The sequence below is a fragment of the Arvicanthis niloticus genome, chromosome 14 (assembly GCF_011762505.2).
Source record: "Arvicanthis niloticus isolate mArvNil1 chromosome 14, mArvNil1.pat.X, whole genome shotgun sequence".
NCBI classification, from domain to species: domain Eukaryota; kingdom Metazoa; phylum Chordata; class Mammalia; order Rodentia; family Muridae; genus Arvicanthis; species Arvicanthis niloticus.
Genome location: NC_047671.1, coordinates 30,690,362 through 30,704,436, shown reverse-complemented (window position 1 = coordinate 30,704,436; position 14,075 = coordinate 30,690,362). Strand labels below are relative to the sequence as shown.

At 42.2% G+C, this 14,075-nt stretch overlaps 1 protein-coding gene across 1 annotated transcript in view; it reads right to left on the bottom strand.

The window, feature by feature from the left end:
- The window catches only part of Fbn2 (fibrillin 2), a 208,441-nt gene that overhangs the window by 17,115 nt on the left and 177,251 nt on the right, over nt 1-14,075 (bottom strand). The window contains exons 49-56 of the mRNA XM_034518514.2: nt 12,753-12,878; nt 11,982-12,134; nt 10,969-11,034; nt 10,514-10,639; nt 9,759-9,878; nt 8,676-8,798; nt 8,122-8,253; nt 115-240 (exon numbers count right to left, since the gene is read on the bottom strand). Coding sequence (XP_034374405.1) covers nt 115-240; nt 8,122-8,253; nt 8,676-8,798; nt 9,759-9,878; nt 10,514-10,639; nt 10,969-11,034; nt 11,982-12,134; nt 12,753-12,878 — 972 coding nt within the window. The remainder of the gene's footprint in view (nt 1-114; nt 241-8,121; nt 8,254-8,675; nt 8,799-9,758; nt 9,879-10,513; nt 10,640-10,968; nt 11,035-11,981; nt 12,135-12,752; nt 12,879-14,075) is intronic.

The window sequence follows — 14,075 nt, the reverse complement described above, 5'->3', positions numbered from 1 at the left end:
GGTGTGGCTTTTACAAGGTCTGTTCAACAGGCAGGGATAAATGTGCAGAGCTGTTCTGTGATGACATCACAGACGTGCTATGCTTAGCCAGGAAATAGCCATGTATTCACTTACCAAGGCATTCAGTGCCCGAGGAGCTTGACTGGAATCCTTCGTTGCACTCGCACCTGTAGCTTCCAATGATGTTAATGCACCGTCCATTTTCACAGATGCCTGGCTTGGTCCTGCATTCGTTTTCGTCTTCATAGGGAAAAAAAAAATATATGAGTTATGAGCAGCTTGTAAAACCGTAGCTTCCTAACTGTCTTTCCATGTTCGCATCCTATTTAAAAGCCGTTGACAAGATATCAAGGAGGCGGGATTAAAGCAGTCACATGACCGCTGCTTCCAGTGTACCTCATCCAACCAGATGGCTTCTTTCTGAAAGTTTCCTTCTTGACCCTGCCTTTGTAGAAGAGGGACAGTGTCCTCGTGGACCTCGAGACACTCCACCACAGAGGAAGCATTCTGCGATCCAGCAGCTTAGACTATTCACACTTGCAATTCCAGTCTTACCTGCCGCTTCATATGTTTCAAGTTATTTCACATTTACAGTGATGTTGCCCCCTTCTTTTAACATCTATCAAACTAATCTAATTTTCTGTCTTTTCCTTGTGTCTCTAACTCAGGTTTGGGCTTTGCCGTGCTCTTTCTACTCCTTTGGTAGCAGAAGAAACATTTTAAATGATTTCAAGATGTTCTTTTAATGAATTCTCAACCAGGGTTAAGTTGAAATTATAATTTTTTTGATACTATGCACTGAATCTAGTATGCATGTTAGGTAAGCAATTACCACTGGGCTATTGTCTCTAGGCTCTTTTTATTTTGAGGCAAAGTCTTACAAAGTTACCCAGACTGCCTTAAACTGACTCTGTCATCTAGGATAAATTCGGAGTGGCCTTCTTCTTGCTTCAGCCTTCTCAGGTCCTGCCCCAGTAGTGGTATCTGTTCAAATGTCTTTAGCTAGTAACTTGCATGCTGGTGGGATGGAGGAGTGGCTACATATATGTAATCACTGTCTCTTGGATTCAAATTCAAATACATAGTTTGTTAATTAGTTCAGAGAGGTCATGCGAATATGAATTCCCAAATAGACTTTTGACAGTGTCTTACTTTGATCATTCTTATACTCTACTGAGTTTAAAATTTTAGTTTAAAATTATTTCCCTTAAAAATATTGCAGATAGTGTGCTATTTTCTTTTACCCAGCATTTTTGTTCATTTGAAGGGAATCTATCTCCCCTTCCCCTCTGGAAGTATTGAATGTTTTTCATTTTGCTTTAGTATTCTGAATTTCACAATGATGTGACTCCATGTAGACCTTCAGTTTTGGGGGGGGGGGAACCTTATTATGAAAATTTAAAAGTACTCACAAAAATAATGAGTTAGATTATGGATTTTGAGTTTTCTAGTTTATTGTTTCTAAAACCTAAGGGCTAAGTTGGCTACCTCTAGATCTGAGCCTTTCTCAAATGCTGTGCTCTCTCTCTCTCTCTCTCTCCATCCATCCATCCATCCACCCACTCTTTCATCCATCCATCCATCCATCCATCCATCCATCCATCCATCCATCCACCTACCTACCTACCTATCTAGATACATATGGCATATCTCCTAGAGTTTGCTCTGTAGACTAGGCTGGCCTCAATCCACCTGTCTCTGTCTCCCAAGTGCTTGGATTAAAGGTGTGCATGGCCACTGTCCTGCTTAATATATTTATATTGACTTATAATTTAACAGTAGGAAATAGTTCTCCAACAAAGCTTTTGCTGGATGTACTGCTTCACATAAGCTCTGATCCTCTGAATGACTTGATGCACTTCAGCTTTCACTGTTACTTTGCTTTACTGCCACTGGCAATGAGGGTTTTTTTTTTTTTTTTTTCTAGCAAAAAACTGGATTCCCCACCACTGCTAAATCTGTAGCTTTCATGGGGTGAGCCTCAGCGTGGTGCTATACTCCCCAGGGTATCTTGATTCTCAGCATCCACTGTCTCTCCTTGGACAATTTCTGCACATGAGGACCACCAGCTATTACCCTTTTCGTGCCCACTGCTCTGCCTGTGCCCACCTCCTCTTCCTGCTCTGTGTCTAACTCACAGCTGCACTACCAAGAGGAGAACTGCCCCAGGACAGTTCTCATTTCATTCATGAGCCTGGGCACCATGGAATTTGGACTTCCGTGGACAATCCCACTACAGTGTGTCCATGCAGCCCTTATTCTAAGAAGTGTATGCCTCTGTCCTGCTGGGAACTGCCCAGTGACACCCCCACTTTCAGCTTTTTTCCCTCCACACCAGCTGAGGCCTCTTTGGTGTCTTCCAAGACCAGCTCTTCGTTTGGCCTTCCAGAGTCTCACAGTTCTCCTTTCTCGGGAAATCACATCCTGGTATACACTCCCCAGTAACTTTTACCTTAACAAGCAAACCATTTCTCAGCTGCACATGGAGACTACAGTTACTGTCACATCTCCTTATTCATTAGGGGCAGACATTTGTTCTCTGCCCCACTTCACGTCTGGTTCTCCGCTTTACTCAGCTGCTGTCTCTCCACTGACACTTCCTGAAAGGCCACCAAATCCAACTGTCATGTTGCCTTTCTGCATCTGATGCTTCCACTTGGTACCATCTTGCAAAATGGACTTCCCCGCTGCCTACTCAATGAATGACCAGTTCTCCACATTCTCAAGATAGCACAGCACCCCACAGTGTAGCCTTTCTTACAGGCCACTCTGCTCTCATTTCCTGTGGGTTTTCAACAGCATTAAATAGTGGAGTGTGCAGTGCTCAAATGCTGCCTCTCTCTTCTCTATGACCTTTTACTGGTGTCCCTGTCCATTCCACGATCATTTAAACAATATGCATTTGCCAGTAATTGAGACCTCTGCCTCATAGATATGTTTGAATGTGTAATACTACCAGTGGGATGTGAAAAATATCCAACTCACCCTACAGTCTCACACATTAACACATTCTACAGCCACACACATCAACACACCTTACAGGTGTTTGTGTTGCTAACCATATTGGCTTTTTCTATTCTTTTCCATAAAAAATTTACAGTAACAACATCCAATCAACTTATGCAGTTAACAATCTTTCTCATCTTTTATACTTCCTTTCCTTCCTCCGTCCTGTCAACCAGCCATCAGCGATCCCAGAAGTTGATTTGTTTATTTTTTGCTACATCTGTCTACATGGTAGCCATGGCCCCAGTCTAGGTAGATTTTAAATAGCCACCCAGATGATATCCTTTCTTCTGCTTCTTCCTCCTTAAAACGGACTCCTTACAGGGCAACCAGAGTTCTCGAACAATGCCAATTAGAGTGTAACAATGCTAGCATTTAATTGAAATTTTACTATCTGCTTGGCACTGTCCTAAATTAGCCGTGACAATGATCCTATGAGGTAAGTGTTCTTATGGTTATAATTTCTTTTAGTGCAAGCAATCCGAGACACAGTTAATCCAGCTTACACAAGATTACAGGCTGGTCAAAGACTTACGACTAGGTTTTATTTTATTTTCCTTCACATTCATGGCATACCCAAGGCCTTACAAAGCACTTTGCCTTCAGGCTCTTGCCATGAAGCCAGACTCTCCACTGTGACCACAGTGTTCCTTCCTCCCTTTTGGCCTCTCTCTATGCCATCCTCTGGCACAAGCTCCAGCAGGGCCCCCTTCATTGCTGCCACAGGATTGACATTATTAACAACGTTTCTTTCCTTTTCCAGTCTAGGTCGCAGCCCCCAGGTCACTTCATTAAACCCCGAGGCACTCTCTAAAGTGTCTCCTACCCAGTCACAAAACCTTATTTTCCTTAAAAGGCATAATTACCACTATATGACGGTACCATGTCCATCTGTTTCTTTATTTGTTCAGGCCTCCTTTTCCCAAGCCAGGAAGTGAGAGATTTGACCTCAAATGAAACCAGTTTATTCTCTACTGCCAGCACCACAAACATGGTGAATGTTTCCTAAATATAATCAAACTAATGGATGACTCTTGTGTAAGGGTTTTCATGAGGCAGTGTGCTTTTTTTTTTGATGGAGATTTAAATCTTTTCCCTAAGAACTTCTCTAAAATATTCAAATATACTCCACTCTTTCATTTGCTTAGTTTTCCATTTTTTAAAAAAGGGATTAAATTTGTAAGCATATTGTGGATACCTGTCTTCCACTTGTATCATTTTTTTGATCCATTCTATACCCACATTTCTAATTGTGTCTCCTGTCATTTCTATTTTGAGAGTGTGGGCACGCACACCTGCATGCAGATGTGCTGTGTGCGAGCACACATATGTGCATATGTGCATGCATGTGCAGGTGCACGTGGATGCTGGGGGTTACCATGGGTATCTTCCTCCTTTGTACTCCAGTTTGGCTTTTTTGAGAGTCAGGTCTCTCCCTGAACCTGGTTTTCATCATTTGGCTAGTCTGGCTAGTCAGCAAGTCCCAGGAATCCTGTTTTCACTTCTCCAGTGCTAGGATGCCAGGTGCTCATTGCTGAACCCAGATTTTTTTTTTTGGGGTGCTGTGCGTTGGACTCAGGTCCTCATGCCTGCTTGGTATGCATTTCACCTTTACTGACCAAGCCATCTCTCCAGTCCACCCCCTTCCTGTTTCTATTCCATTACTTCCAAAGAGGTTTATAAACTCTCGTGAGGGCCCATTTCTTTTCTGAGCTTCTATCATTACATGTGCCCTTTCTTCCACATTTCAATAGCTTTTAAACCACTTGTGTGTCTTTAATTATCTTCCTCACAGATTGTTAAAGTGATTTTTCTAAATCATTCTTCTCTTCCAATTGTCTCAAATTCTTTTCTTATCTTCCTTCCCATCTCTCCCTCTATTCAGCCCTTATTATTTTGCATATTTTAGTTTTGTTGAAAAAGTAATCCAGCAGGTCAATAGTGTAAAGCAGAACCTATGGTTTTAACCCACATACATACTTTTTTTTTTTAAATGAATGTCTTCAATAAACCTGTCATGCTTTCTGCCCCTGGGGCATTATACTAAATCAGATGATCATGCAATCTGAGTCAGAAAGCACATTAGGTCTTAGACTCTCTAGTGACTGCTTCGTCCCTCTTCTTTTAGCCTTTTCTCTAGAAATGTTCACGTTTAGACCTATTTGTTTATAATTAAACAGCACGGTGCAAACCCATCTCTCATGCCTGCCTTTCTAGGGACTGCAGATATAATGGGGCCTGTACAAAAATACTCCCATGTCCCTGATCTTCTAACCAAACCTCTGAAAATGAGAATAGCTGGTTAACGCCTGAAAGACGACATGCTACCAAGCCCCTGCGCTGTGGCTGGAACCTGTACACACCCCTTAAAGACTCCATCGCTGTCTGCCGTGGCCGGATCCTTAAGGCAAGATAGCCCAGGACTCATCCCCTCCCACGACCTTTCTAAAATATTCAAGGTTGAGGAGGACATCTCTTTATTCCCTCTTTAAAATAAACACTGCCTTCTTCTAGATTACAACCTCAGACACTTATACATGTGTTTTTGAACAAATTTAGTCATCTTGATGTATTTTTTCCTAATCATTAGATTTATTACTTGTGATTTGTTCAAGAGGTGATTGATTGATTACAGTATAGTGCAGGATCAAGTTTCCATCTCTGGACAGGTTTACTATTTCCTTCATGGGGGCTTTTCTATGTCCTACATAAAGTCCTTAACTTGTCATGGTTTACAGTTTTATGAAAATTGACTCTGAGGCATTTTCTTGGACTCTGATGTCATACATATGCATTCTCCCCTTTTAAAATGACCTTGTTTTCCATCCTACATTTTACAAACACTTCATTTGTTTATGGTATTTTGTGATTTGTGTGGGATTTCCAACTGTGAAGTCATAGTGGCCTTGTCCACAGTGTTTCATGATGAAAAGCTTGAGGGTCTGACAAACTTTAAAAATGGTACATTCTATTGTCAAGACATACAATAAAAGATGCAAGCCCTGAAGCCCGCCATAGTGGCTCAAGCTTGTGGCTCCAGCACCTGGGATCACGTGTTCAATCCCAGTGTCTTAGGCACAGTAATCAGGATAATTATTTCCTCCTTTCTACACATGTTAGAATTTTGCCTTGTGCTGGATTTAAGGATCAGATGCTCTGACTTTGGAGCTCAGGTGAATCTCTTAAATTGACAGGTAGTATATGAATATGAATGTATATGAATGTATATGAAAGCCAGGTAGTATATGAATAGTGGTTTTGAAACAACTACTATGTAACTAAACTCCTAACGTGGGATTTAAAAAAAATAAAAGAACAAGAACAACAAAGGGACCATCATCAAATAGAGTTTGTTAAGTCACACTCCATGATGTAGTGTGAATACTGAACATACCCTAAAGGCTGATATGCTAAAGGTTGGCCACCAGATGGTGCTACCAGGAGGTGGTGAAACTGAGGAGAGGGGCACAGTAAGAGGGTGCCAGGGTCACCACAGATGTGTCCGCTACGCCTTTGTCTGGCTTTTTTTTTTGTTGCTGAGATGAGTGTTTTCCTCTTGCAGTGAGATGCCTAGGTATAACTTCAAAGCATAGTCAGGACTCAGTCTATAGCTACAAACCCAAACAACCTTTCTTCTTTATACACTGTCTCAGGCAGTTTGGCGCAATGGCAGGAAGAGGGCAGATATGTTGGAATTGTAGGCAGAGTTTAATGGCGAGCTGCATTTTTAAGGTCTATGCTATGAATGCTCTTCAGGAATTCTCTTAAAGATAAAAACCACTCTAGATTAGTAACCTCTAATAGAAGTATCTTTCTTGGTGGTTAACTCCTGGGCTTACCCGTCACTTCTCCTTTTAAAGCATTTCCTATGTCTTTGACATGCTTACATATGTACCCGCAGGAAACATGATATTACTTGGAGTTTCCTACAGATTGACGTTATTTTACATGGCTTTGCTCCACGGTTATGGTTATTTCTGTATCCCTATGCACATATATTTATCATACTCATTTGAACAGCTATGCAAATTTTCTAGCATACACATACCACTATGCATCTATCTATGTGTCTATAATGGGTATTTTGGTTTCATTCCATTATTATTTTTGTTAGAACAAACAGTGTAATGCTATATACCCTGTATCTCTTTTCCTGTGGTAGCTTCATCTTTTTTTTTAAATGAACTTTACTGAGGTATAATTTGCATGCCATACAATTTGTTAGTGTGCAATTCAATGGTTTTTGGTCAATTACAGGCGCACATAACTGTCACCACAGTGTAATTTTGTAACATTCCCACCCCCTATGGGCATCCCTGGAATCATTTGCAGCCCCTCCCTCTTCTAACTTTGAGTAGCAGGCAACTGTGCAGAGATTCATTTTAAAGAAATCTTATTCTTTATTTTGGTATTCTGTTTTTTAGGAAGAAACAGGAAATTATTAATGACTGTTGTTTCTTTAAAAAAAGACCTCGGTTTTCCTAGGGAGTGGAGGTTGGTAGGGGAGTAGCCGGGTTCTCAGTTAAACAGCCCCTGTTCTTAGAGAGGAGGAAGCCTGTGTAGTGGGCTGTAGTGGCTCAGGTGAGAGACAGCACTTTAGAAAAGGACACAGGCAATGACTGCGGTAGCTGCGACACGTTTGCATGAGGCCAGACTGGCACGGGCCATGGAGTAACAGCTCTACCTTATCCTTTTGAAAATGAGTGCTTTGACACTAAAATGTGTTAGGTGATGGGGAAAGATAAGGAGGACACTGGACTGCTCCTTAGCTCCTCCCCTCACGCACGGGACGTCACAAAGGTGAGACCGCTAACCTTAAACTTTTGTTTTGCTACATGAGTAGAGGTACTTCACGGACAGTTTCTGCACGTTTAAGTTTGATGCTTTAGACTCACAGAGGCTCACAAATAACAAACCCCCACAGTTTCCAGCAGTGTGAAGTGAACCCCATCTGCATGACCCAGAGCCTTGAGTGCTACCCTGGACCCCGAGATCATGAAAGCTAGCCTCAGTTCTGCCTGGAAAGGAGCTGGCTTAGATTTAGCTCCTTGGGGTTCAGTGTTAGATCTGGCTTGGAGCGAGAGCATTGCTCACAGACCTTCGCTTGGGACTTACCTACACAGCCCTCTCCATCAGGCCTGCGGGCCATGCCAGGGGGGCAGATGCACATGAAGGTGCCGATCAGATTCTTACACATCATGCCTCTAGACTCACAGTCGTGCAGCCCCTCAGCACACTCATCCAGATCTAGGAAACATTTATTAAAAAATGCATCAAAGGAGGAGAAAAGAAAACCAGTTAAAAACAGCACATTCTATCATGTTGTCATTTGGTGAGACAGAGGATGAAGATGCCCAGTCTTTTGAACAGCTGGCTCTAGTCTAGATGTATAACACTTTCAGGACTGGTCCATATCATGAGTTTAGGGAAGGATAACTTTTGCTTTAATAAGGGCCTGGGCTCGTGGCAGCAGTGGAGTGCTTGAATCATCTTCTCCATAGACTTTTAAGTGTCCTGTTATCTAGGAGAGAAAATCTACAGCAAAGCTGACATTTTTTTTTCTTGTAATGCTCTGGGAGAAAAGTGTCCAGGAAAAGTCAATGGCTGAAGTAGGCTGCATCCCAATGAGGCAAGTCAAGGTGCCCCTCTCCCCTTGACTGTGGCCTTACCTTTACACATTTTCTGGTCTTCCCTGAGGGCATAGCCAACTGGGCACGTGCATTCATAAGATCCAAAGGTGTTCATGCAGCGGAAAGCACATAGCAGTGGGTTCTGGGCACATTCATTGATGTCTGGCCAAAGAAATGGACATGTGTTCAGTGTGAGACTCGTTAAATATCTCCGTTAATATGTTTTCTCACAGATCATATAGGAAGCAACAAGGTAACAGGACTTTTGCTTCTGGTACATAAAAACGTTAGTACCTGACAAAACTGTCTTCCAGGAAGTTAGCAGCTATATGCTGAAGAATTACAAACGCTACCTGAGTGTTACTGATGGGTAAAAACTCAAGAGTTAGGGAACTACAAGGACTAACATTAATGATTGGTTCATCTCCCTCCCTCTTTCCTCCCGATCTACCCTACGGATGACCAGTATCCTGCTGGTGGCAGCCAGATAGCCAAATCTAAATGTCCTAATATTCTGTCCAGGGGACACAGTCTTGAGGTCACCATGGTGCTCTGGAGTGAATGAAGTTCTGGAAAGGAGCACCAGGAAAGAGAAATGGTGTACTTCTTCCTTTCCACGTACACAGCCCAGGCTGCTGACTGTACTGTATATGTGTGGGACAAAACCCAAAGAAGCTAGCCTGTAGGTTCCAAGAGTGGAACTGAAACCTGAGCCTTCATAGGCCTGAGCAGGCTGTGATTGTGTCTACACAAGTTAACTCTGCATAAAAGACAGAAGAAGCATGAACATAATGTAACCGAGTCCACGATGTATTCTTCCCGATACCCAGAGTATAAATGAAAAATGAACCAGTATTTTGAGAAGCCATGAAAATATAGAAAACATCACTGAACCCTAAAGAAAGGGACAATGAGGAAGGCCAGCTCTGGGCCACTCAGGGGCTCTGTCAAGAGCTGAGGATGTAGAAGATCTCCTGGGACGGACGAGGTAAAGGAAATTCTACTCGTGATGAGTACGGACAGCAGAATAACACAGTGAATAAAGGTGGAGATAATTTTCAAAAGCTAATTCCATATTCTCAAAGGAAGAGAACAGATAATCCTCAAGGCAGGAGGACTTGCCTTCACAGTTCATCATGGGCCCTGGCTCAAAGCCTTCATTGCAATTGCATTCGAAACTCCCGATCACGTTGGTGCATGTACCGTTCCCGCAGGGATTGCCGATGGAGCACTCATCGGTGTCTGCAAAACAAGAGTAAGCCATGCAGAGGCCCAGACACATTTCAAGGATTCAAAAAGGACATTCCTAACCTCCCATCACCTTCCCTTTGGCCCTAGTCAGCCTTTATGCAGTGCATAAAGTGACCTGCAGGGCCACGTTGCAAGGCTCTCAGTCCCAGATGGTAATGCTTTCTGCAAGGGTCCCAAAGCCAGAGGCTGTATGTGGACATCTGCTTCAAGAAGTATGCACAGACATAAAACAAAATGAACAATCCTCCTAGTCATTCTCCTACTAAGGCTTTGTTATTTATTTATTTATTTATTTATTTATTCATTCATTTATTGGTTGTTTGCTTGTTTTAAATGCTAGGGACCAGACTAAGGCCTTGTGAATACAAAGCAAATATAACCTATTATTGAACTACATCCCAAGGCCTTAGAGATCATATATTTGATTAAAGACAGATACTAGGAAACTCCATCTCCATAGTGAGTCAAGTTGCATGGGAAAATGTAGGAGAGATGAAGATACTGCTAACACTTCATCATGGTTCTCTAAATCTTCCCACCACTACCGAGGTTACCTGAGGGGCCTTTGGGCAGACGAGAGAATACAACAGGCCATCCAAACTACATAAAACAGAGCCAATACTCACCCACACACCGGACTCCAGTGTAATCCAGGTTGTAGCCCATTGGACACTCACATCGGAAAGATCCATCAGTGTTGATACACTGACCATTTGAGCAAATGCCTGGGCTCTCAAGACACTCATTGACATCTAAAATATAATACTTCCCATGAGCTCACTCAAATAAAAAGATATGTGAATAGATCCACATCTACTAAGCACACATCTAACATGAGTGGAACATATACTTTTGTCAGAAAAACAGACATTTTACATATTAGTATAGATATATGACACACACACTGTATATATATATATATATATATATATATATATATATATATATATACTATTGCAATTATTCTTTAGATATAATACACTACAGGGCATTCTAAAACTATCATGATTTATAAAATAAATAAGAAATTTATTTATTTTTATAAAATGTGACAGTAAAAATAAATTGTGCCAGAGCCTACCTTCACGTGTGTCATGAAGACTAGGGACTGTCCCATGGCCATATGGACACAGATCCTGGAAGGCAACTACAGAGAAACAGATTACCCATCACTCAAGATCCAGTTAACACTGTACAAATCCATCTTTAACAGGAATGTGTTCTTTTTCTTTTCTTTCTTTCATTTTTTTTTCTGGTCTATTGTTTTGCAACAGAGGCTGAAACTTGCTCTGTAGACCTGGCCTTATATACTCATGAGATCACTGTGTTTTCTGCCTCCTGAGTGCTGGGTGCAAAGGTGCACACCACTGTACCTGGCCATTTTGTTTGTTTTGTTTTAATACCCAATGCGGAACAGACTCAGAGAAGGCTATCTGAACTTCTACTAGGGTACCACCAACCTGGGGACTCTGGCTCTGTCTAACACTAGGAAATCCCAAAACTTCCCTGTCCTTTATACACAGAAACCACTTCTGATCTAGTGACCCTCCCCAGGGTCATCTCGCTGGGAGTTACTCCACAATTCACTGGTGCTGATGGATCCTTTGGAGGCTTTTGGGCCATTGTGTTGATTTTAGTTCTCAGAATTTTATGTAACATTATAAGAACCACAGCCATGAAATTACACCAATGTGGGATTTTCTTATCTATGTATTTCTTTTCGATGGTAAAGATTAAACTCTAGCAGAGCTGGAGTTAGGCCTAAACTCTACTGGCAAGCTGCTCTGCAGCACTTTCAACTCGGGAACTTGTGAAGCTGTGTGGAGTTTAATTTCCATCCTCTTCTCGCCTCTTCTGCCCGGGCCTCTGCAGTTAAGTCTTCAGAAAGCAAGTAATACTGATGCTTTGGAACAGAACGGAAGTGGTTGGTTTCAGTGTACACATGCTGTACGAGAATGCTGGTAGAGGTCTTGCCACGTGGCTGCTCCCAGAACCATCAGTAGAGTTCTATACAAAGGTATAACTTCCCCTTTCACACAGTCACAACACAAAGTTCTCCCTCTCCCTCCTCCCTCCCTCTGCCATTGATCTCACCTTCATCATCTTTGGGGCACAGCTCACACGGGTCCCCCCAGCCCTCGCCTGGCATCTTGCTGCAACAGCATTTTGCTTTGGTGGTGTTGAAGGCTTTGGGTACAGAACACTTTCCGTTTTCAAAGTTGGTGAAGCAGAAGCTCTGGCGAGTATCTAATCGGGAAAGAAAAACCGCACAGCTCCTCACTGCTCTTTAAACAGACGGGACAATATGGATACAACTGGTTCCGACCGAACATTTCTCATGGGCAGGACACAGGGCACATGTGAGATCAGTAGTTAAGAGACAGGCCTGGGCATTCTCCACGACTCACTTTCATTTGCTAGTTTAAACTGATCCGTGGACAAAATGTTATTATATCTAAAATGTTTTTATAATGTGTTTAGGGATTTGTAAAATTAGCCTCAGTCAGGAACATATTCCCACAGTCTCCCCCTTTCACTGTCCCATTAAAGCTGTATAAAAACAATGAATTTAGCTTTCAGTAAATTAAACTATGCCCGAGGCAACTCATGTACCGATAAATAACAGCCTGTTCCAGCAATGAAATGAGAACGGTACAGTGAGACAATTTTTCTTTTAGCATAAAATCAGAGAGTATGTATTAATGATGTTAACAGAGTGTTCTTTGGGCTGTCCATCTGAGATGTTCCTGAGAAGTCTGGGTTGCAGTTGCAGATGGGGTGTTATGAGTAGATCTCATTTTGTCATAATAAAGCCCTAGCACAATGAAGAGAGAGGATGACAGAGGAAGTCAGTCTACTGCTTACCGAAGCACCTCCGTCCGTTGTCAGACAAGACAAAGCCAGGGGGACAGATGCATTGGAAGCCCCCTGGGGTGTTGGTGCAGGAACCAAAAAGGCAGATGTTGGGGTCCTCATCGCATTCATTTATATCTATAGAATAGTGAGAGTTTGTTAATCAATATTCTTTTCTACAGTTGACAATAATCTACCAGTCTATACTGTAACTCATTCATTAAAGGATACGTACTAATGGAACTAGAGATGGCACTATGTAGCTAGTAAATTTATCCTTTTAAGGTAAATTGTTGCTTTAAAAGTGAAAGATCATATCCAGTTTCACCCAGCCACATGCCAGACCTTCCCATGGCCACTTCCAGGTCCTGACACTTGATCACTATGGGTGGGGACTTCACTGTCTATCTGACATGACAGACATACATGCCTCACAGACTCAGGGTGCTCAATCAGCTTTGACCCAAAGAGGTATTTGGACCCCTTTCCAAGTACCTCTTTTGGAAATCCCACTCTGGATCCTTCTGGCTTTTTGATGCCTACATACGAGTGTGTAGCTGGATGTTCTACGACTCAGTACCTTCTACACAGCTTCGGGTACCACCCAGTGACTGTACATCTCTTTACCAGCGTCTGCAACTTTTCTCTGTTCTTCTCTTACCACTGCCACCAAAGTTATCTTTCTAAACACACGACTGATGGTACTGGATTATCCAGGTCAATGGAACTAGACCATGAGACTATCATTCCTCAAAGCCCAGAATTACACTTTAAAATAAGGAATCTTTCCCATTGGTTTTCAGTCTCTCTCTGTCTCTCTCTGTCTCTCTCTGTCTCTCTCTGTCTCTCTCTGTCTCTCTCTGTCTCTCTCTCTCTCTCTCTGTCTCTCTCTCTGTCTCTCTCTCTCTCTCTCTCTCTTTCTCTCTCTCGCTTATTTTGTGGGTTATTTTATTCAACCTCAAGAAAGTTAGAATAACATTCCAAGGCTGTGCCTTGTCTGGCCCATGCTGTGCCCTCTGCTCCCACTGTGATGTCTGGGATGCACTTTCAATTTAATTCTCTAAAGATTTGATAAAAGAGTCAGATCACATCCCTTCTTAAAAACTCACCCTGCACCCCCTCAGAATGTAGATTTGCATTTGTGTATGTGTGCACACAACTATGTATGTGTTTGCAACTGAGCATGACCATGTCAGAAGAATGCCATCTGAGAAAAACTGGTAGAAGAGACACTACTAGTTGGAATAAAATGAGTATAAGGTTTAACTAAAAATGAACTTTTCATAAAAAAGAGAATAGTTGTCCAATGAACAAGGTTTAGTTCAAGAAAGGCAA